We start from the raw sequence: 25490 nt of genomic DNA, 5'->3' as shown, positions 1-25490 counted from the left end.
AGAGGGATCCTCAGGGAGTCTTAATGAACTTCCAAATTAAGTAGCAAAACCTTGAAACATCCTACTCAGGTCATAGCATTCTAACATACTTCCTCTTAAAGTGACTTGCATATCTCTACTACAAGATAAATATAATGGATAGATACATGACTACTCAAAGATCCTTTGCATTTTTGTGATTACTATATGAATTAGGACTATGGTATATGTGTGTAGACAAAAGAACTTATTCTTTTTACTTACTTTCTACTACTGTCTAAGAGACCTGTTTAAATGAACTTTGTAGTTTGACTTCAAGATAGGCTTTCAGGATTTTATATTTAAAAAGGCATTACATTTTACTAAACAATAGAAAATTCTAGAATATAAATTTCTTAAGATTTATTTGTTTATTTTTATGTTTATGAATACACTGTAGCTAGCTTTCTTCAGACACACCAGAAGAAGGCATCGGATCCCATTACAGATGGTTGTGAGCCACCATGTGGTGGCTGGGAATTGAACTCAGGACCTTTGGAAGAGCAGTCAGTGCTCTTAACCGCTGAGCCATCTCTCCAGCTCTGAATATAAATTTCTTATTTTTGATAATAAATATATATTTGGAAAATTATGTTACATGAGAAAAATCTAACATAAAAATCAAACGCTTCCTATATTATACTACCATAATTTTTAAACTAAAATAAATACATTTGAATATGGCCAAAAGAGAAATGAATTAATCTCACAAACTGACTAAGTCTTAGTAGATTTTAAAGTAATGGTCATTCTAATTTCAAACATATTATGATGGCTCAAATAAGATTTAGAAGAAAAGATGCAAGATTACAAATAGCATGAGCTAATTAAAACTTATCAAAATAAAGATTAAAAGTTTGTTGATTCCTTACTTTTAATTACTAGGGAGAAAACATCATCTAAAAAGATCAAGACATACAGAAATTAATTGATAGCCTTCAAATAATTAAGGTTTACAAAGCATGTTATAAATTGAGGAACTTTTGCAATTAGAATTTCAAGACCAAAGGAACTGTACTCAGCTACAAGGATTCCTTGAAACATTCCCTACTTACTATAGTATTTACCATTCTTCAACATTAACTCACTGTATATTCCATAAGGGATTTACAGCATTCCTGGCATTTATAAGACATACAATATATTCAGTTAAAATCAAAAACCCTGTAATGAACAAGACACAGTTTCTAAAAGTGAGTCCATTGGCTCTTGTTTTTTTAAATCTTAAAATGCATTGACTAGTATGTATAATTGTATAGATTTTTTTGAAAGAAAGGTTATTCACTTCTCTCAAAAAAGTTAAAAAAATAATTTGTTTCAACTGTTTTTGCTAGAGAAAAGGAACTCTAAGGGAGAGTTACAGTTACAATGGACATTTTTATACATGAGAAGAGGCTTTCCTTTGTCTATGTGTTTATTCTTTCCCCCCTAGCAATAAAAATGACATGGCAGACAGATTTACTGGGCAATATATCGAATTTAGTTGTCAATGGCTGGATATCTGTTATTCTTACCCGAATGTTGAAAGAGAGCACACACAGAAAGGAACAACCTTTGTCAAAATTAGCTTCTTCTTATCTTGGCAAATTTTCAGAATTCTTAAAAGTAGAATCTTGGTTCAAAGACATCGAGTTATAAACCACCCTGGCCAGATGTGCATTTGCCTTCTTTTACCCAACACATCTCTGTCTGCTCTCTTTGGACTACCCATAAGCTGGAAGGACACCTCTGTTGAAATCATCCAGCGTGTTGTGGATATGATGTGCACAAAGCTTTGTGGTATGGCACAAGAGAGACAATTTTTACCATTTGACACTAATCTATTCATTGAGATTCTTTGTTTATCACCATGAGATAGTTCCCAACCCATTTGAATTGCCGTGCATCTAGCTAGTACTTCTCCATCATGCTCACAGCAATGGATCTGGATCTTGCAAATGGTAAGAGGAGGAGATGAGACCACGCTGCATTTTGCTGATCTACTGACCTAACAATTCTCAGCATAAACTAGTTTTATCTGAATGATATAGATAGTAAGTTGGCATTTATTTCGGTAAACACGTTTATCTGGTTTTGTTTTCTAAATTACCTGGCCAATGTTTATTAGAAATTAGTTTATTTCTCTTATAGATGCCGCCTAAGTGTCATTTAGTATTTGGGATAAATAATATGTCCTATGTTTTATATATGCAACTGTACTGCATACTCCAAGATAATGTGATGTGCCTAAATAGCTATTAGAGAGATATTACATTACTATTTTCTACAGATCATATGGTTCAATAAAGGCTGTGGCAATAGACAGAAGGACATTGATGACAGAATTTTAACTGACTTGCTAGACACAAGAGTTCCTAAAGGTTTGTTCACTTCACCCTTCTTTATAAAAGTATCAACCATACCAATAAGAAATGCATTATGTTTTAAGAGAAAAATTTTACTTCATTAATTCCTAGATAAGTTTCTACTTGGAAAATTAAACAAATGTTGCAGGTCACCAGGTGAGAGGAATTCTGGAAATCAAGGCAAGAACTTTAAATATATTAGTAACAGAGTTCCTGGATTTCAGGACTAGCCATTGGAAACTTCCTGAGTAGCCAAAATCATTGAGTTTAAATGCGAGAGTACACTGAAATGCTTCACTAGAAATTTATATATGTACTGTTCATTTTAATTAATACCTGAACATTGGTCATAATTCAATTTATATACCAATATATGTTTTGTTTCTCATTGTGGTAGCACAATGTGCAACTCTCAGAAAAGCGAGCAACTGCTATCAAGTATATTTTAGTTTTTTGTGTTAAATTCATTGAATTTAAAAATCAAATTTGTAAGGATAGCTGTTTTAGCAGTTAAGAGTACATACTGGTCTTGTAGACAACAAGAGTTTGGTTCCCAGCACTCACATCATGCAGATCAAAACTGCCTGTGGCTCCAGTTACAGGACAACCAGATTAATTCCTCTGCTATGTGTGGGCACTTGCACTTCCACATTCATATCTATACAGAGATGCACAGGCAAACACAGAATTAAAGAGAAAAAAAACTCCTTTAAAAATTTGTCACAAGTCGTTCACCATTTTTGAAAGTTACACTACTAAAATGCAATGTCACTGTAACTGTCACTGTGTATTTGTTAATACTACACTTGTAGGATCACCTACAAAGTTATCTTCTGTTTCAATGTGATTCTGTCTTAACTGTGTACTAAAATATATGGTACGTTATTAAAAATGACACACTGTCTCGAAAATCCTCTTCTCACACGCGCAGACCCAGAGACTGAGGTTTGCCGTAGCAAACTTGGTGCTCCAAAGTGTTTTTTTATTTGAAAGGCGACATAAGAACGGCATAGGGTTTACGAAATTTTCAGGCCACTGACAGACAAGCACAGGAAAACTTTAAGATGAAGGCTATCAAACAGAAAGGAAACAGAATTGAAAAGGAGGGAATGAGGACATTTGCCTTCTGTGAACCCAATCTCTGATCCTCCCAGTTCCACAGAGAACGAAATAGCGTTTTAAAAATTGCTGCCTTTTCCAGCCAGCTGTGACTATCGGCGAATGAGAGGTCTACTTCATATACGAACCTGAATTAAAAACAGCCAGCCTTTTAGTCAGTTCAGAGCCCACAGTCTTGATTACATTTGACACAATAATCATCATCATATCTTAAGACTCAAATCAGCCTGACAGTGCTCGACTCAGGGCTGCTTCTCCCAATTAGCTGAAAATTGCAGCCCAGCTCATCTTCTAGAGAAGTTTACATTACAATTTTGCGGTGGTGAAAGAAGAAGGAACATGATGGAGGGAACAAATCAACTTTCTAACTTTTACAATAACTGTTTTAAGCTCACCCAAACTGGTTAAACCTGTTTGGACAGGGCTGAAATAAACAGTCTTTTCTTTTCTTTGCTTTGCTTTTCTTTTCCTTGTCACTTTCAGTTACTGCTAAAAAATACATAATGTTTAGGATAAGCAGAATTTGAAATAAAAGGGAGAGATAAATGCAAAATTGTGAATATTTTGCAAGTGAATATTTTAAAAATAGTGGTTTTTGGCAAAAGTCATATTAAAATAATTTACTATAAGTATATACATACATAATTTGAATATGTAAACTGAGTACTATCAAAGTTCTAACAATGAATTTCCAGTATACTTCCATAACTTTTTGTGGGACACATTTCTAAATTACTTTATATATATATATATACACACACACACACACACACACACACACACACACACACACACACACACATACACACACACACACACATATATATGTGGGGGGGGGTAAATAACCAAGACTATTTTGTGCATTTTATTTCCTTAATTGTGCTATGTAGATCAAACAATTCATAGCCTTTATAAAGGAATCAACAGTTTCTCTAACATTGCCCTTGTGTTCTTCTATGCCATCTTCTCAGTGAATAACAGGGCAAATTTGGGAGAGTCTAGAAATACAGGAAAATACTGAGGAGCAAATCATTTGAAAATGCATGACAAAACTTGGAGAAGTTGAGAACAGGCCATATGCTAGCCACTAAGGATGGAGAATATATACAGGCAGCAATGTGTATGTATGTAAGTCTTGGCAAAGACAAAAGTCCAGGGAAAGCAAATGCCAACAACAACAGAGAAACAGCACAGGGATGATGTGGACACAAAAATGAGTATCGAGAGACAGAGCTGGGAACAGAAGCATTAAGGAGCAGCAGAAATACAGGTGTGCAAGTATAGTTTAAAGAAAATTTCTTTGCTACACACAAAAATGTCTTATTTCTCCATGGATATATAGAAGATAAAGTATTTGGGTGAGCTATTTTCTCCAAGACACTGTGTTTGAATATGTTTAATTCACGGATGTTGTTAAGAGAAGAAAATAAATACTTATATCTTCTTTACATTATAGTTGTATTCCTTTGTGAATTACAATGGATTTTTTTTACAGACTGGTTTTTGATGCAGTTACTGTCATTTTCAGGAAATGGCCAAGCCTATCAACAAACTTAAGTACTTATCTATCATGTGCAATATCCTCTGAATTCTCTCCTAATTCTTTCTGGTATGTCTTATTAAGAAATGTAATGTTTGGGCTTTTAATTGAATTAATGGATGTCTTTTAAGATTAATCGATGATCTGAATAATATATGTAACATTCCTGCATGTTGTTATTGTTTAGAAAGCAAAGTTGACAATTTTTTTTTCTTTTTTTCGGAGCTGGGGACCAAACCCAGGGCCTTGCGCTTGCTAGGCAAGCGCTCTACCACTGAGCTAAATCCCCAACCCCAAAGTTGACATTTTAATATGTTATTGCAATTAATTAAATCTTTGCGAATTGTTCTTTGACTTGGGAAAATGGTCAGTCATTTAAACCACTATCTAGAAAGAAGTATTCATCTGCATTTTGGTTAAGACTTTCTAATGCACCACTATAATTATCATTATGTTCATAGTTACTGAAGAAAGTAGGACAAAATAATAATAATAATCAACTTTACAAAAAATTTAGTCCTGAGCCACTGTGGTCTTACATATTTACATAGTTTTCTTGTTTGTTTTTGACATTCTGGCATAGTTTGTAAATAAGGGACATGAATAGAAATCTTTTGAATGTTTAGTATTTACCTTAAATTATATAAATTAATTTACACAATTGTATAATTTTTGTTCACTCTTCTACAAGTATAATTTTTTCATACTGACAAAATGTTATTTACAGATTGTCGTTAAGCTAAGACTCTTATTAACTGACCACCTAATTTGTTTTGGTTGTTCTCAATGCATATATAATGACAATACTGATTATCACACAACACTTGTGTAAACTCATACAAATTGACTATCAAACAATTTGACCTTATGTCTGTCAATGATCATAAAAGCATAGCTATGAACAAGATTTACTTACCACATAAAGGCAATTTACTTTCGTTTTCAATCTAGCACTCCACATTCCCTATTCATGACTGTGAACTGTTAACACATACTCAGACAGCATTTCCTATATCACAGACAAAGCAGGGCAGTATAGGAGACTGGTTGGCTGGGTAACTGTAATACAGTTTACTTGGAAATATCCTTGAAGATTACCTGAGCACTTAATTGACACAGGATGAGATAGCACATGTGTGAAAGATGAATGCCATTCAAAATGATGGTGCTTCTCAGTTTGATCTATCTATTCACTTCTTGGTACAAATCAAAATGTTGAATTGAATTTCAAAAATGTTACAGGTGATTACTTAGGCAATCACTGGCTCCCCAAAATAACTTTCTAGATTTGAGCTTCTCCACTTCCCTGCTACAGAAACAGAAAATGTGGTCAGAGCTTATTATTCCATAGCAGGTTTATGTTCATTTTCCTTCATGGATTAATGTAGTCGATATGAACAATGGACATGCTGGTAACATATATCCTGTACATTTTTATGTTTTTTATTTGCAACACCATTATAATAAAAGATTCCCAAAGTGACTTAAGTTGCTAGTTAACCTGTAAACAGTTTGAGTATTTGGACGAAGAAATGCTATATAAGTAATTACATAGTCTATATAAATACTCACCTGCATATTAATTTTAAAAAATGAAGTGTTTCTCACTAGATAATGTGAACTTCATAGTTTTCCTCAGGTGATCATATCTTAAACCTAAATAAATGTGTATGTGTCTTCAGCTATTTTCCCCCCTCAGGGTTTTATCATAACACTAAGACTTTCCTTGAACTTACTAAGCACTCTACCAAGACCCTGAAAGTATCATCTCCCTGTTTCATTCTTTCAAGTCCTAGCAAATAGGCACACACCAGAGTTTTACTAGGAATGAATAAAATGCTTACAGTGAACATTGTATAAAGTTCTACAGTTTTTCTACTGAATTGTAACCATCATTAGAGTAGTTTAAACATATGTTGGAAATAATTATATGAGTGATCATATCTCTTGTTTGGAAAAGGAAATAGGAAAGTGAATTAATAAACACTAATTTAATAATAATTTATTTCAATTTCGCAATGCCTATTTTAGTATTTGGCAAGATAATATTTTATTTTGATGAAATTAATGAATTAAGAGCTAGCTGCATGTATGTGATGACAACATTTGTCTTTTCGATGTACACCATTTCACTGTGCAGTAACTTCACTAGTTCATTCCAAATGGACATAACATTTTAAAGGATTTCTCTGAACCTGTATATAAATCTGCCACAGTTTGAGCCTTGATTTTACTTTCAAAGTTAGAATTATAAATCTCATACAGCCAACCTATTTACAAAAGCGAACTTTGACAAAACTTGGTATAGAGACAGTGAAGGTAGATTCAAAATTGCTTTGCCAGAAAGAGTGGCTGTTACATGCTTAGATATCTTTGAAATTAAGTCATACTAGTATGCTGGTAAAGGTAGACATGAGTTTGTAGAGTTATTTGAAATAGCAAAAAGTAATAAATTACCATACTTGAAAACAGTCTCAGAGAGCTATAGAAACCAACATCATCAAGTTTTATGGTCAGGTAAAGAACAAAGGGAAAAGGAAGATCAATAGCAAAGAGAAGACTTTCTATTTTTAAAGCATGATAATAGGGCTAGAGGGATGGCTTAGCCATTAAAGGTTAAGCTCACAACCAAAAATATAAAGCATGATAATAGCATTTGGAGCTTGGGAAAGATACAGTCTCTGCTTGAAATTCTACTACGATTTGGATCTGAAGTTTTCAACAAAGGCATATTTGTTGGTGACTTGGTTTTAGATGCAGCAGAGTTCGGGGATGGGGGTACTGGGACCTGAATTTGAGGATTCTAATCTTATAAATGCCTTATGTCATTGCTGAATTTAAACCTTAATGGGCTCTCTGTTTGTGGTGACAACATTAGGAGGTTGGTGACAGCTGGAGGAAGTTAAACATATTTTCTTGAGGCATAAATTTTATCCTATATCTCCACATGTTTTATGGATACCATGAGGCCACTTTTGACCTATCATGCTCTATTATGCCATATTTGGTGGTCACCATAGGTCCAAAACAAACAAACAAACAAACAAACAAACAAACAAATCTGAGGCCAAATGTGCCAAGATTGTTTTCTTAGGCTGCTTGCTCAAGAAAACTTGTCAAAACAGTAAGAAGCTTACTAACTCAAAGTATTTTCCTAATTTAAAATCATTTCTATATTGAAAACAGTGATGTAAATTTTGTTAATTAAGACTGTTAGAATGTTATGTTCATTTGAAATGCCAACTAGTAAATTATAAAGACATCTTTCTCCCTGCTAGGAATTTAGCAAGTAGGTATACCCTACAGAGCAAAACCCTGATCTATTCCACTAATAAAGGGATCATAGGGAAAAATGAGTACCATATCAGTAACTTGCCAAAGAAACTGTACAATTCTGCTGGTTCTTGCAACTCTTTATTGAAGAGTCTTGGCCTCTCCCCAAAGTAGACCAGTTCTCTCTGTCAGGAATGGATGCCAAGTGAAAATGGTTGGCCAAGATCACTCTACATGGGGAACATATTGAGACTTAATCATACATACCAACTATTTGGCTGAGGTTCTAAAATCGCCTACCTGCCAGGATAAATTTTTATGTCACCAGGAACAACCTAATAATTATGCTAAGAGTTATCATTAGCAGGGTGTGAACTCCATGTTTTATGCAGTGAAAAAACACATAAATATGAATTAGATTCATGCTATTAAAATGTTGATGAGAATAGAGTATCAAGGAGGGTTAATGGAGTTTGTTTCAAGGAAAATAACTTATTAGCGGATTGCAGCAATTATAAAAGTCTATTGTCTATTGGTATCTTGTTTACTGTTATCTGCTAAAATAACAACTGTGGATAAGTGTAGCATAATTTATTAAAGTACCTCCATGCTCTTCTACATTTTCCTCTCTTTTTGTAGAAAGTCTTAAAAAAGGGATCCACTTTATATCTTGCCAAAGAGTTGGTCTTTTTCTGTTTTCTGCCTCCTATATTTATTCTCAGAAAAGTACATAAACTTTTAACAGACTGTAAAGTGCCAATAGTTGTCCAAAGTAATAATGAAAGAAGTTTTAGTAAAGCTATAACACCTATTCCTTTGACTAGTATGACAAATACATGGGGCTATGCTGAAGTGAACAGTTGAACTCAAGACATTGAGTTGATATTGAGGTACCATTCAGCAACATAATTCTCATAAGGTTTTTGCCTAGATGTTCACCCTCTTATCTTACTAATGTTCACCAAATATATCCCCCATATATAGTATTGAGCTATTTGCTACAGCATCATGTAAGAATCTCATGGATAAATATTAGAAAAGTTATGCTTTCTAGTCTTTCTATTCTTTTTCTTTATATATCCACAAATATACTTTGTGATAAAAAGATCAGATATAATTTCTTGACATTGATTTATTCTTTTTTATACCAAAGAACCATTGTTATACTTGCTATTTATTAAGATTATTAAGATTCCATGAAAGTTATCCTGGCATTATCTCACTGAAATAAGAAAATTATTGTAGATAAAGAGCATATGAGGCAAATCAGGATGCTGAAGTCTGTGGTCAGCTGGTACTTGAAAGAATCATATTACATACTATCCTACATATTATTTAACATTTTTACAACCTTTCAAGTTGGCATATTTCATTTTAGATAGCTACCATGGAATCAAATTCTCTATTAAACCAAAATATTCTTTCCCAGGATTAAATAGTATATGTGGAGTTTCAAAGCCTAATTATCCTTTAGATATCCTTTCCTACATTTGTATATACTATGATTTGTGTGTGTGTGTGTGTGTGTGAGAGAGAGAGAGAGAGAGAGAGAGAGAGAGAGAGAGAGAGAGAGAGATTGTGCACAAACAGTTTACCGCAAGATAGAGAAAAGTAACTAATACATAAAAAATATATTAAGAAGTGGGGCATTACTATGGCAAACTCAACTATGTAGTTTTTAGGCCTTTAGAACTAAGTTATGCAAAGAAGTTGGAAGAGTTTAGAACTTTGGGCAAGAGAATCCTCATGTGCCATAAACAACAATTTTGGTAGGAATTTGTAAGAAAGGAAGGTTGAGAGAAATGCAGAATGTGAAATCTTGGCTTTTGCAGTTTCATGGGTGGAACAAAAACCCTATCAACAAATATTCAATTGGTCTACAGGCCATTTCAGGTTATATTTTTTGTCAATAATCTGGCTGAATTCTACCCATGTCTTATAAACTTTTGTGAGGATAAATTTAAAGTAATGAATTGATAGGGCTGACAGAGAAATATTTTGAGTGAAGATTTTGAAATATTTTGAAATATTTTGAGTGTCGTAGCGTTCTGACTCACTATCCTTATTGAACTCTGTTGGGAAAAGTAGCAAGAAGTGCTACAGATACACAGTTTGTGAAGGAAAATACTATGAGAATGATTAAAGTTACACTCCATGCTGAGATTAGACTGTACTTGTTGAAGAGTAACCTTCTAATGTGCACTGGTACAACAGGGATTGTAGCCTGGAGTAGGGTAGGGGGAGATAGGGTGGGAGCCCTGCTCAGTCTTTAAATACCTCCACCTTGAGAACCATGAATAGAACACTGTAGGATGATTATAAAGGGCCTCTCATAGGTTCATGTGCCTGAACACCTTGTCTCTTCCTAGAATCACTATTTGGGAAGGCTGTGGAATCTTTAAGAATTATAATCCCACTGGAGGAAGAAGGTTTCAAGGGGGAAGGTCTTGATATTTTAAGCTGGGCTGTACTTTCTTTCCAACCTCTGCCTCATGACTAAGGATGAAATATGATCAGCCAGCCTCCTACTCTTGTGACCATGCTGTTACCACTGTGATGGATTAGATCCTTTTGAACTTTAAGCCAAAATATAACATTCTTTCATTAATTTGCTTCTTGCTAGGTATTTTGCCACATAAATGAGAAAAGTAGCTAATATATTAATAAATCACACCTTACTACAACAATGTAAAATGTAATCATCATAAACTTTTAATTAATTGCCTACTGAACCTCATAGAAAAAATCTGTGTCTACCCATTGTTAGGAGGTTTTATTTAAAAATCTTTAAGAAGAAAGTATGATAAAATCGGACTTCAATAGCTAACTCAATAACACAATGCAGGGCTAAAGCATTTACAATATGGAAGGAAATTTCAACTCCTAATTAAATATATTAGCATCTTCATACCTGAGCAATGTAAGATATAACCTCAAATGATGCTTGCATATGATCCAGCCTACTCATTTCAAATTCTCTATAACAAACTATTACTAGATACAGATGAACACAGTGAGTTTTATAATTGGGTATTTGGTGAAGCTAAATGCAATACTGAACATTAGAAAATATTCAGCCATAATACTTACTGCTTTGAATGTGGAATTGATTTTCCAGTTAGTTTAGAAAGTTTGTGTTTCTTTGAGTGATTACTGATATGAGAAAGGCTGGAGCTTGGGATACTGGTTATTTTTCTGGCTTGTTAGCAAGTCAGCATGTACCTCAAGAACTCACACTTTCCATTTTCCTTTTGCAAATATAGGATCCATACATTTTCATCCTAGTAAAATATGCTAGAGATTTTTGAGATGGAAAACATTGAATTGTTTAGGCTGTTAATAAATTAAAAGTAAAGATGGGTGATGATCTAGTCACAAAAAGTCTACTGTGAATGTGAATGAGGCAGAAATTATAACACAATCTAAAAGAAATTCACGAAGAGGCTTGAGAAATATAAAATATGAGAAGAAAAGCAAAGCACAGGCAACTACATAAATAGTAAGTGGCACTGAGGTTCAGAAGTCTTATAGGAACAGGAAGTGCTAAGACTGTAGACACGAGATTGTTGTGCTTTAGGGATGAGAAATAGCTATCCGTGGTGAAGGTATGATCCTGTTACACCTGGCAAATAACCCGAACAAAGCTGTTTGCTTTAATAAAAATGGGCATCAGTTTTTATACTACCAAGATGGGGCTACCAAAAATCTATTATTGAGCATCATCCAGAACTGTTATGTTTGTGTCTGTATGAATGCACATGTGTATTTGCATTAAGGTAGAAAGATTAAATTTTAGAATATCACTAATACCTATATATCTATATGTTTTTAATGTAGAGTATATATTTGCTTTACATAATAATCTCTGCAATGAAATTAATAAAGCCAAATATTTTAAAGTATAAGATTAAAAATTATGTAGATAAAATTAAGACAAATAAATGATTATATTCATTTCCCAAAATAACTTAATTATCTAAAATGTAACATGATTAAAAATAATTTAAGGGATGTTGTTACTATCACTGTTGCTTTAAGTACGGGCATCTGCTTTTTCTGTTGTTTTGTTTGTTTCTTTAGGCATTGTCTCACTATGTAGCTCTGGCTGGCCTAGAACTCACTATGTAAATCAGGATAGCTTCAAAGTCACAGAGATCTTTCTGCTTTAAATTTCTGAGTGCTGGGATTGAATGCATGCATGGCCACAGCCAGCATTTATATAATATTAGACACCAGCACACTAAATTTATTCATAAAGACAAATCTAGTGGAAATCTTTATTTTTTTCATTAGGATACAACTGCAATGTTTAATTGTAGACTTCTTTGCCCATGAGTAAATTTTATATGGAAGTGTTTATCTGATGTGCTTATGAAAACACAGCCCAGGATCCCAGGACTAAGTTAGAATGGAAATGGCTACTTGGCAGCCTCACCACGCAATTTTCCACATCAGTTAATCACCCATGAATTGATTCCAATAGTCTTCCTTTGCATGCTATTCCTGCTAGCTAGAGACATTCTAATTACTTTAGAGACAATTAAACAGAATAAAGCAGGAAGCCACTTCCACAAACCTTTATATTCACACAGATCATGACGCTCCCTGGACAAGATATTTCACATGCCATGGACTCTATTATCCTACTGACTGATGGCAACAATTTTTATACTTTCATTCAGATGCGAAGGCTAGGTCTCCCCATAGTGCCTAAGGAAGTATATATAAAGGAGTTGCTAATGGACTGAATTTTTAAACACACCAAACCTTTTACTGATTAAGGTAGACTCTAATGTGAATTTTACATGAAGGAGAGTAAAAATAGGTTACTCTAAATTGAGACTATTAAATTAGTGCCTTTAGAACCATCTGTAGTTTTCATCTTTATGAATTAAATATGGTGAGCACCACTGATGATAGCCCTGCAATAAAGATAGATGCAGGAGTGGGGAGAGTAATTTTTGAGCCTTCTGTGGTATCACATTAATAGAATCTCACACTGGAGACTGAGGCAGGAGGTCTACTTTGATTTGCAGACCAAACTGAGAATGGGCTATTTTGTGAGACCTATCTCTTTAACAAAAGACTAAACAGACCAATCCATTTGAGTCTTGGCCAGAACCAGAGACCTGGTGTGCAATAATAGCTTACTCATTGCAAATAGATTCTTTGAAATTATATCACATCTCTGTGGAAAGATAAATATTTATTATTGATGATGTTGAATTTCATGCATCTGGGCAGAAATTATGGCAATCTGGTAGTCCACTCTGCTCCAGTCATTTCAGGAAATGGGCTTTAATTATGGAAAACAATTTGAGAGATCCAGGAAACCAGAGAAACAGCTGAGGCAAGCAAACAGCAACTGGGATAGTAACTTGGGCCTCTATTTGGTTTGGGCTGTTTACACGCCCACTACTAAATACTACATTTACCAACCTATTATACTTCCAAGAACCCAATCTGCAAAGATTAACATGTATACCTCTTTCTGAACAACAGGCTTTCTTTTCCCTTTGGTAACTAAAGGCAAAAACCTTTCAATAATAAGCTCCATATGTCCAGGTATGAGACCAGAAAGGTAGATCTGGCCTGAACTGGTTTTGGGTATATGTAAACTGTCTTGATTTAAAAAAGTATTTGTGTATCTCAGTTTCTGGAAATTACTAGAGTCTGTATTTACGATTATCAACAGACGGATTGAATGATTTTATAGTGGAACCTTGTGTTTCCTAGTGAAGTATTCAATAACTGAGGATGGAATTGTAGATGTCGGGCACAAAGCAGCTTTGTATTGTTTCCAATTTTCTAAAGTATGACACGTTTTTGCCTTTGAAGTTACATAAAAAATCTTACATGATGTCATCAGGACACATGTTTAAAATACAACCACTTATTTTGTTGGAGGCCGCCCATACTGTATTTGTAATATATTTCATTCATAAATATTAAAACATCAAATAACTCTAAATTCACCAATTTTACAGTATCAATTTAATCTATTTTCAATATCTTTTGTGCAAAACACGTTTTTGCCAAATTGGTAATGAAACTTTATTCAAAGTAAAATGATAAAAGGATCTGATTACAATGTGAAAAACTGTGTCTTCAAAGTGAAGTTTAAGAAAAAAAAATCTCCTATTTACCATCTTATGCTTATATATAATTGGGAGTACATATGACCAAAATCAGAAGCATTGTGGAAAGGGACTTGTCCATTTGAGAGTTGACTGTGTAATTATATCTGTCAGTCAAAGCAGAGGAAAATTCAAGCTATACCCCCAAGCAACCAAACTCCTCCTTTCCCTTAAAACCCATAAAAAGAAACCCCTAACAGGAGTTGGGGCTCTTGAGGATCTTTCACTTCTATGGCTCAGTGCTTTTTCACATTGTAATCAGATCTTTTTATCATTTTACTTTGAATAAAGTTTCATTACCAATTTGGCAAAAACGTGTTTTGCACAAAAGATATTGAAAATAGATTAAATTGATACTGTAAAATTGGTGAATTTAGAGTTATTTGATGTTTTAATATTTATGAATGAAATATATTACAAATACAGTATGGGCGGCCTCCAACAAAATAAGTGGTTGTATTTTAAACATGTGTCCTGATGACATCATGTAAGATTTTTTATGTAACTTCAAAGGCAAAAACGTGTCATACTTTAGAAAATTGGAAACAATACAAAGCTGCTTTGTGCCCGACATCTACAATTCCATCCTCAGTTATTGAATACTTCACTAGGAAACACAAGGTTCCACTATAAAATCATTCAATCCGTCTGTTGATAATCGTAAATACAGACTCTAGTAATTTCCAGAAACTGAGATACACAAATACTTTTTTAAATCAAGACATTTGTGAATAGAGAATTTAAATTATTTTCTAAAATTCTCATGCCTGTACCCCTTTAAATACACAAACAACTACAAATGTATAAAACTATGATTTTACTGATTGAAAACACAAGCCCAGATTTGTACATACTTATTGTATGTTTACTTCTTGAAACAAAGAGTGTGCTTTTGGAAATATATCACCTAGTTAAATATTATTTATCCATTCTCAAAGCAGTGAAAAATAGTGCTGGTATCAACATGAAGCCAGACTATTTGCTTTAAAGAGTCTTTAACATGAGGCGAAAATGAGGATGAAGAAAGGAATTAAATTCTACAGCAATTTTGATAGCGAAATATATAGGACTCACAAGACAATTTTATACATAATTTAGTAAATTATAAAATTGTAAAAAATAGTAGAACATAATTCTTACATTTCTAGCTTCAGAGGCAAATGAACACAGTGAAAACATGGGTACAAATGCATTTTCCATTAGATATTAGTAGGAGACAAAAAATGTAGTTCGGGATGTGAGAAGAAATATAGGATGAATATAAAGGCAGTTGAAACCAATAAAAATGAAATTAAAATATTTCCTTATGGTGGAAATAGAATTAAGAAAAGAAGGGTTGACATATAGCTCATTTTTGTAGTACTTGCATAGAATGTGCACTTTCCTGAGTTTAATGTGCAGAATAGCACCATTTAACACAGTAAAAGGACAATGAGGAAGAGGATTCAACTTTATATCCTAAGCAGCTATTATAAGCTACTCCTCAGACTCCTCAAAATGGAAGATGTTGTATATCCTTCTATCCAGTGAACAGTTCTGAGTGGACGCACCATAGGTGTTTCAAAAAAATGTGTCTCTTCGTATGTCATGTTGCTTTTGAGTACTTCCTTACTAGCACAGTAAGGAGTCACTTCATCTTCTATTTGAAGAGGCTAAAATGTATGGAATATTATTGACTCTCTCATACACAAAAATACTTCACTATTAAAGCTTGTTGTCTTTATACTCAAGCTAAAATGAAATTTATGTGTTCTTCCCATATTAATGTTTCCCATTCTCACTTAAACCACACTTGGCCTCTGAATGGTTTCAGTACTCATTTTTACTCTCTTAAAATGGAATGACATGAATGAATGCACTTATCATAAAGAAGCAATAAAAGTTTAAATGCTAAAGAAATGAAAATTAACCTAATTTGATCGTTACCCAATGTAAATACAAATTCTCACTAGCTGTCCCATAAATATTTAACATTATAATATTGTGATTAAAATAAAGGTAAACATGAAGAAAAAACCCTAATCATGGTTGTCCAAAAATGTCCTGCCAAAAGAATAATGCTGTAACAAACTATTGAGACTCTGAGAATGTGATATACATGTACAGTTGTAAGGAAGGCAGTCTGGAAGGCTAATGTTGGAAGGAAATCCTATGGGATTGAATCATTCTTAGCATTTTGCACCTAAAAGGGATCAGTGGGTCAGGAAAAGAACTAGAGAACAGGTGTGTAGTAGACAATCAATTTAGAGATTTAATAAGAATTTAATCCAATATTGGGCTTTTTACGCTAAGGACTTCAAGTTTAATTTTGATTGAGAAGGGAGTCATTGAAAGGTTTTGAGCACATTAATAGTATGTCTTTATTAATCTGCCTTTTCTGTTCTATTTTCTATTGTCTAGCTCTTTTTAGATATGTAATAATTATTATCACCCCGGTATGGACCACAACATATCGATGGTAATGATTGTTTTCTGACTTAAATTCATAATTTCATCTCCTTTTCCAAAAATAATCTCTACATGGGTAGGAATTTTCACAGCTGCTACGTAGTACCAAGTATTGAGTCTATATAACACATACTTAGTGTAAAACAGTTATCAATAAATTAATCCTTATGATGCTGATAACATATATAATTAAACCATTCAGGTTTCATCCTCATTTAGAGAATAAGAAGTGATCCTGGAATAGAAATAAGGAAATTAAGGAAATGAAATTTCATGACAGTGTCATCATAAAGTCACCAGGCAGATGGCAGTTCTTGATTTTAATCCTAAAAGGCCTCTCCCAGCAATTTGTAAATAGCACATCTAATGTTCTCATATTAAAAAATTCATATCTATTCCTAGAAGTTAGAGAGAAAAAGAAATGAAGATAGAGGGTCTTAAATCTCTGGCTTTATATGTTACCATGCACCATATATGGAATATGATCAGGAAAATAAAATATAACCTTACATAGGCAATCTATGGTCTAACTTGAAGCTCTGAAATAAATACTAGTTTACTCTTGTGTTGTTTCCTTCTTGAAACTAAAATCTAGCAAGGTATGTTATTAAAATAAAGTTTTTCCAAGTAACATATACTTTACTTAACATTCAACAATTTCAAACGGAATTGAAGATTTTATTGCTTTAAATAGGTTTCCAAATACATAAAGATTTCGCATACATTTATCTATGTGATTGGCAGTTTCAATGTAGGCAATATATTAGTGTTCAGTAGTAAAGTAGTTTCTAACCTGAACTGTGAAAAATGATGCAATCAGCATGCTTTCCATAGAGAGTCTTTCAAAGATGTGACATATTTTTTCACACCTCAAATATCTATATTATCAATCTTGCCTGTTTAACGTGAGGTTTCATGATAAACAAAAGTGGAGATGCCATCCTGCAAGTCACAGCTTTAAGAATTTAAAATGAATGCTATAAAATGTAAAAATACATGAAATAAGAAATAGAAACAAGAAAATGCAGTTGTTAAAAGAACACATTGTGAAAAAAGAAAACATTTATTGATCCAATGTGGCAGTTGCTCTTTTGCAAGGAATAGAGTACATTATTATTAAGAAGGTACCTGAAACTGCTTAGGTAAATATAAAACTGTTTTGTAGTTGAATTTTAAACAGGGCTTTCTATGGTAATAGAAGTATTGCATCTTGTACTGCTTAATGGGGAAATCATTGCATAGAGGGGCTCTTAAGCAGTTAGAAGATGGACTGGTAAAAGCTGAAACTCATTTTATACTTAATAATAATTAAATGTGAATAGACACCTATGACTAGTGGCTATTCCATTGGACAATACAGATATAGAAGATGGCAATTTTACTTTATTTCTGTGTTCAACTGGATAAGTTATTAGACAAATAGGCCAAACTACAAGTGATCACATGAAGAGAATTCTCATTTCTATTTACTTATAATAAGATCTATAAGATCACAACGTAATAAATTATTGACAAAGTTTCTACAACTTAGTCTGAACAAAGGACACAGAGAAAACTGTAGGTTTCTAATGTTGTAAAGGATTAGGAGTCAACAGAGAAGTACAGAATCTGTCACAATAACCAGAGCAATCATCAGGTTCAAATAGCTCCTTGTCACTATAACCCCACACCATCAGCCTATTACTTAAGTGGTAATTCTTCAAGAAACATAATGTATCCAGTGCAACTTGCCAGTTTATCTTTCCATACTCAATGTGGCATTCATGCTCTCTATTCACTGGCCAAATCCTAACTTCCTAGCCATAAGATATGATTACATAGCACAACTCGGCTTTAAGATTTTGAAAGAAACATTGCTTTCCCTTCTCCTTTCTCTTCTTCCTGCTGGAATATGCATTTCTGAGGAAATGCTAGAAAGAATATACAAATTTTGGAGTTGATACTGCTGAGCTACTGAATCTGCTTTAGTACCTGCCTACTTTTGATCACATCATTTTATAAAACCAATAGACCTCTGTTTGACATACTTCTGATAGATGTACTGTGATTTGACATAGAAAGCAAGTTCAATAGATATGGTTCACTTGATTGGTGAGTGTCCTAGGGGAAAATTTTGAATTTGTTCTGTAATTTGTTTATACTTTCACATGTGTATACAATGTGTTCTGATTACTATGGCAGCCCTACATCACCTATCTGCTTTCTACCTCTATCACCCATCACTCCTTCCAATGAGGCCCCTCCCCATCTTTATGTGTTCCTTTTGATTTGTTTTGAAATTCAATGAGTTTAATGGGGACCACCTGCTTAACCCTGCGATTGGCATTCTCATTTTGAGCTTGGTAGGATGACCACTGTTTTTACCTATGTAATCGGTGGTTTTAGGAGAAGTTATTTGGTACTGAGCTAGGCATGTAGTCATATGGTAGACAGCACCTAATGTACACCCAATAAAGAGTCAACATTCTCATAGAAAGCAAAAACTTGCAAAGTACCTAAACAGTGTGGTGAAATAAAGACTAAAATAATAAGAAGTTTTATAGTTGACAGAGAATGCTTCCTGAAGCAATCACAACTTAAGCTAAGACCTGGATAAGGAGTAGAATGTAAGCACACAAAGAAGAGAATAGGTACTATGTCAGCAGGTAAAATGGAACATAGCTGAAAGGAAATGAAAATAGGTCACTGGCAGTTGTGTGAGGGCATGTAGAGAAGGATTCAAGTAAAGCAATCAATTAGACTACCATTGTAAGGGAAGACCAAGTCATATATCTGGGAATGGATAGAATTTTAAAATCAACGGATATGGGCTGGATAGCTTATGGGAAGAGCATGTGCCTAGCATGCACAAGAATTTAAATTCCATCCTCAATACTAAAAAATGAATACATTAGTATTGTCTTTAAAATAGGGAGGCAGGGGAGGTACATGAATTCTATGAGTCTGAACAAAAAATCACCCCAGCATTTATGTAGGCAATGGGTTAGAAAGCAGTAGTATTAGAAGTGAATTAATTTATGTAAATGATATGTTCATTTTAATAAGTTAAACAAGACATGATAATAGAGGTCGACAGATGGGGAAAAGAGTCTGGAGTTGAAAGCTCTTTAGATCTCAAATAACTTTCCTAAAGCTTACAGAGGTTAGAATCAAGCATGACTCTTAGATTCCCAAAAGGGACAGCTGCTGAATGAGGTGCAGTGTTCATTGGTTATGAATCATAGGAAAAGAAATTGCTTCATCTGGAGAAAAATCTTGACCAAGGGCAAAGATGAGTTTGGTTTGGGATCTATTCAGTGTCAAGTTCCTGTGGGAAATTAGATTGGAAAGGAAAGCAGGATATACAGGCATAACATTCAAAGGAACTTCTTCAGCTGAACATGTTGACAGGTGGTCATCATCACACTGAAAACGCAAAGATACACTTGCCAAAGGGTATGAGTAGTAGAAACAAAAGCCTGGAAGATAAAGCATGCATCAAAAGTAGCTCAATACTTTTGTATATGGTGCATGGGCCGAGAATATAAGCTGAGATAATAAAAAAAAACTTCCTTTCTATGTTGATAGTTTTAAAGGAATGCAGCCAACAAATACAAATGAAAACCCATTTCCCTGAAGAATCGAAGCTCTAATAATGTGAGAAAAGAAATGAGACAGCTAGGACATCGTGGACCATGAGATTACAGAAATAAGGTTCCGTGAAAAGAAAAATCACAGAGTAAATGGCATAGACTAGCCCCTAAAGCTCTCATTTCGTACCATGAACAAGCTTTCCTCTTAGCTCATTCCTCGTTTATATTCCTTAAACTCATTACATTAACACTTGATCTTAATGCCCTTCTCTGAAGTAACATCTGTTTGAGAATCTTCTCAGTGCTTTCTGGTGACATCTAATGGTTGACTTTCCCTTTTCCATTAATTAATCTATTAATTCACTCTATATCCTGATCGCAGCCCCTACTCTTCCCATACTCTCCCGTCTCAGATACCCTCTCCTTTTACCCCTTCCCCTTCTCTGAGAGGAGGAGGCCACCCCTTTCCTGAAGCAACACCCTCTAGTATCCCAAAAACTAGAGTGGAGTCTGTCCCCAACTGTTGCCTGTCTGTAGATCATATTGCCCTGACTGGGCTGCCTTATGGACTCAGTGGAAAAGGATGTGCCAGGTCCTATAATGGTTGACTTCCTAATACCAATTGCTTTTATGTGGATACTTGTTCTTAAGCCTACTATGTCATGGTTTAACAGAAACTGTTAACACATCTGCATTTGTGGAAAATTGACTCTAAATATCGTCCTGAGAGGAAATAGAAACTGGACAATTATTTTTCCTAAGTATCAGCCTCATATTAAAACCTGTTCTTTCTTCACTAGGGCCTTTTGAAAGGGTTCCAGTGTAACTTCTCAACCTTAGTTTGAATCCTCTTTCTGTAATTCAGTGCTCTATTTCTTTGTTCACCAGCTTAAATCAAGCTTCCCAGGAATTTTCACTTCCCAACCCTAGTTCAGGTTCGCATATAAATAGCTCATTACTCCTATGACTTTTGCCTCTTAATTTAAAATCAATTTTATTTTTCTCCTCCATGCTAACATTTTTCTCCAAATTAAAATTGCCTAACTGACTTTTCTAGTAATTCATGTCATCTTCTGGGATTTAACTTTCCCCTTCATCCTGCTCCTCATTATATGGGCACTATTTTTTTCTTTGCCTTTGTTTTCTGGCACAATTAAAAAATAAGAGCACAACCATAATTAACATATCATAGGACACTCAAGGTAAATCTTCATGCAGAAAGAGTCCTGATTCTGCAAATATTTACCAACTCCTGATTATATAATCTGCTTAAGGATGAGGGGTTGTGTCAAAAAAGAAGAAAATGTCAGCCCTTATGGGCTTTAATATGTGAGACAAAATAATTAGTTATGTGATTCATGTTTTATTAATAATGGGAATAAGTATTAATATAAGAATAGCACAATGGAGTTCAAAGAATTGACAAGGAGTTGGACCTAGTGTGAAGAGGTGGTGTCTCTCAGGGCTGTTAATTTTTGTTATGGGTTTGCATATCAAGCCTTGATTGGTACCTTCTGAATCTAGTCACTGGGAGCTGAGCAGATGACAGAGGCTCATTATCTCATTGATATATCAATTACTTATTGATTCAAAATTTGTTGGCATTACTGGAAAAAGGTGGAAATATTCAAAGTTGGGGCCTAAGTGAAGAAAGTACCTCATTCTATACATGATTTCAACAAGTATTTTTTTTTCTACTCCTGGTCCTTTCCTCTGTTCTTTGTCTGCTTTCTGAGAAACTGGAAGTTGGTTTTAGTCTCTCACTGTATTTGTGAATGGAGACAAATCATTTCACAACCCAAAATCCCAGGCTTCTCTTCATTAAACAGGACAGCAAGACAGGCTTTTGAGTTGAACTGGCGTATGTCATTAATGGAATGGTGTGCTCCATCCAAGGTCACTACCCCTTCATTACAGCTAAAAATAGTTTGAGAAATAAAGTAGTTCTTACCTTTTAAGAATGTTTCCCCAAGAAGTGTTGATATTTTCTGTTATCATGTGTACTTTTCTGGTATCATCAGCAGAATAGTCCCGAAGAAGTTTCAGTGCCAAATCATTTGCCACATCTACATTTATCTGCCGTTGTCGGAGGTCTTTGGCCAACTGCTATAGGTGTGTATAGGAAAGAAAATTATGTCAATTTTTATTCAGACATCTCTAAATGAGGTATCTTTAAATATTTTATAAATAGCTACTGATTCTTCAGGCAACAGCATGACTATACAATTGTTTTTAACCTGTCATGTGAATCTCTCAACTATATTGATGTAAGTTAGCATGCTTTCCATGACAAAATTTCAAATGCTGGATCTTGAGCATTAACTCCTTCAGTTCAATTTAGCACCATTAAATTGGGAATAAAATAATCTTAATTGTTTTTAATATAGGAGAAAATAAGTTATAAAAGAAACTCAACAGTAATTGCTTAGCATGTGACATATAACAACATGTAAACACAAAAACAGGCCCTTCTTCTGTTGTCATTAACTTGTTGAATTGTTTATGTAATTAGTGCCATCTACTGGCATTTAGCAAACTCTGAATACAGAAAATGCTGAACAAAAAGTGCTGTTACTCCATGGTTTTGGAAAGATTATAACACTTTAAAGGTCCTGTGCTTTAGTATTCATATATAAAACAAGCTATAAACTCTTTCTAAACCAAATAACTCATGTGTTTTTGTAATTTGTTTTGGACAATTTAATGTCATTAAACTATCCATTTCCTCATTTTGAAGAAGTTAATCAAGGTCAGGTACAATGAGGACTAAACCATTGAGGTATGAATAAAGAAATATGAACAGGCGACTTAACAAAGTGAGAGAATAAAATCTTTTTATAAAAGAAAAAACTTAACTTTCAAGTAATATAAATATATTAAATCAAGAACGTAAAATTTTAAACAAAAGCCAGTAAAATTCTTATATTCTATATTTAGAAGCATAATATGATGACAATTCAGCAATAGATATCAAGTGGCCCTCCTCTCCCACCATAATGCCACTTCTTATACTTTAACCTAATAAAATATTCAAAGAGATAAATGTAAGATGAAAGATTAATTTTTTCACCAAAGGAGTAACTTTAATATTTACTTAGGGGATTGTGGTGGGTTGAATAGATATGGCCCCCATAGACTCATGTGTTTGAATGCTTGGCCCATAGTATGAAGGACTATTTGGAGGTATGTCCTTTTGGCAGTAGGTGTGGCATTGTTTGATGAAGTGTGTCACTATGGGGTTAGGTTTTGAGGTCTCTTATATGATGAAGCTATGCCCAGTGTGACACACAATTCTCTTCTGCTGCCTGCAGATCAAGATGTAGAACTCTATGCTCTTTCCTCAGCACCACATCTGCCTGTTTGCTGCCATGCTTCCCAGCATGGTGATAACAGATTAGACCTCTAAAACTGTAAGACAGCCCCAGTTAAATACACCAGCTGATTTGAGGCTCCCAACACATATACATGTAGCAGAGGACTGGGTTCAGTTAAATAATATGTCCTAACCCTCTAGAGATTGGAGTCCCTAGGGAGTTTAGAGGTCTGGTGGGGTGAGTGGGGTAGGAACATCCTTGTGGAGACATGGAGTGGGGTGAGGAGAAAGAATGGGATGTGGAACAGTTGGAGAGTGGACCAGGAGAGGAATAAAATCTGGAGTGTTAAAATAAAAAAATGACTATGAAATTCATAGGCAAATGGATTGAACTAGAAAATATCATCCTGAGTGAGGTAACCAAATCAAGACACATGGTGGATATTAGCCCAAAAGCTCGAATTACCCAAGATACAATCCACAGATCACATGAAGCTCAAGAAGAAGGATGACCAAAATACAGATGCTTCACTTCTTCTTAAAAGGGGGAACAAAAATATTCATAGGAGGGAATATGGAGGCAAAGTTTGGAGCAGAGACTGAAGGAATGGCCATTCAAAGCCTGCCCCACATGTGGCATATATATATATATATATATATATATATATATATATATATATATGTGTGTGTGTGTGTGTGTGTGTGTGTGTGTGTGTGTGTGTGTGTGTGTGTATCTCCACCAAAACTAGATAAGATTGATGAAGTTTAGAAGTGCATGCTGACAGGAACCAGATATAGATGTCTCCTGAGAGACACAGCCAGAGCATGTCAAATACAGAGGCGAATGCCTCTGTAGGAGGAGTTAGAGAAAGGATTGAAGGAGCTGAAGGAGCTGAAGGAGCTTGCAACCCCATAAGAACAATACCAACCAACCAGAGCTCTCAGGGACTAAACCACTACCCAAAGACTATACATGGACAGACCTATGGCTCCAAATGCATATGTAGCAGAGGATGGCCTTATTGGGCACCAATGGAAGGAGAAGCCCTTGGTCCTGCCAAGGGTGGACCCACACTGTAGGGGAATGTTGGGAGGGGAACACCCTTATAGAAGAAGGGGAGGGAAATGGGATGGAGGCTTATGTCCTGGGAACTAGGAAAGAGACTAACATTTGAAATGTAATAAAAAAATCCAATAAATAAATAAATACATAAGAGTTGTTGTAGTTATAGTGTCTCTTCACAGCAATAAAAGCAAAACTAAGAGAGTGATGTTAGAAAATAACCAATAAATGTACACAATCATTACAGGGAAGAGGACATGATTGGGCTGACATTGTAACTCAGTGGAAGAGTGCTTATACAAGGCCCAGGTTCAATCTTCACTGCTTAAACTAACAACAAAATACAACCATGGTTTTATTATGGCAAAAGAGAACATGGTTTTTACCTGGAAATTTTAAAAATCAGCATGAACAGATGAAATAGCTGTTGTAAAAATGTGTGAAAAAACATTTTTGTTTTATAGTTTGTGTTTTCTGTTAACATAATGTTTACATAAACAAAATAATATCATAGTAATTCAATGCATTTTACTGTGCTCCTATTTCTCACAAATTAAGAGGTTTTTATATAATTCAACATTTTTTAATTCAACATTTCTTACTTAACTAGAATATGCTATTTTCGAATCAATGAAATGATAGCTATTATTGTATATAGGAAA

General features: G+C 34.3%; 1 protein-coding gene across 12 annotated transcripts in view; it reads right to left on the bottom strand.

Annotated features, from left to right (window-relative positions):
• Positions 1–25490, bottom strand: part of Dmd (dystrophin) — a 2367748-nt gene that overhangs the window by 609072 nt on the left and 1733186 nt on the right. For all 12 annotated transcript variants that reach the window (XM_063279795.1, XM_063279798.1, XM_063279800.1 and 9 more), the window contains one exon: positions 22404–22558. In XM_063279795.1, coding sequence (XP_063135865.1) covers positions 22404–22558 — 155 coding nt within the window. The remainder of the gene's footprint in view (positions 1–22403; positions 22559–25490) is intronic.

This window comes from Rattus norvegicus, chromosome X (assembly GCF_036323735.1).
Source record: "Rattus norvegicus strain BN/NHsdMcwi chromosome X, GRCr8, whole genome shotgun sequence".
Taxonomy (NCBI): Eukaryota; Metazoa; Chordata; class Mammalia; order Rodentia; family Muridae; genus Rattus; species Rattus norvegicus.
Note: the sequence above shows the minus strand (reverse complement) of the source record. Positions and strands in the feature narration are given on the sequence as shown.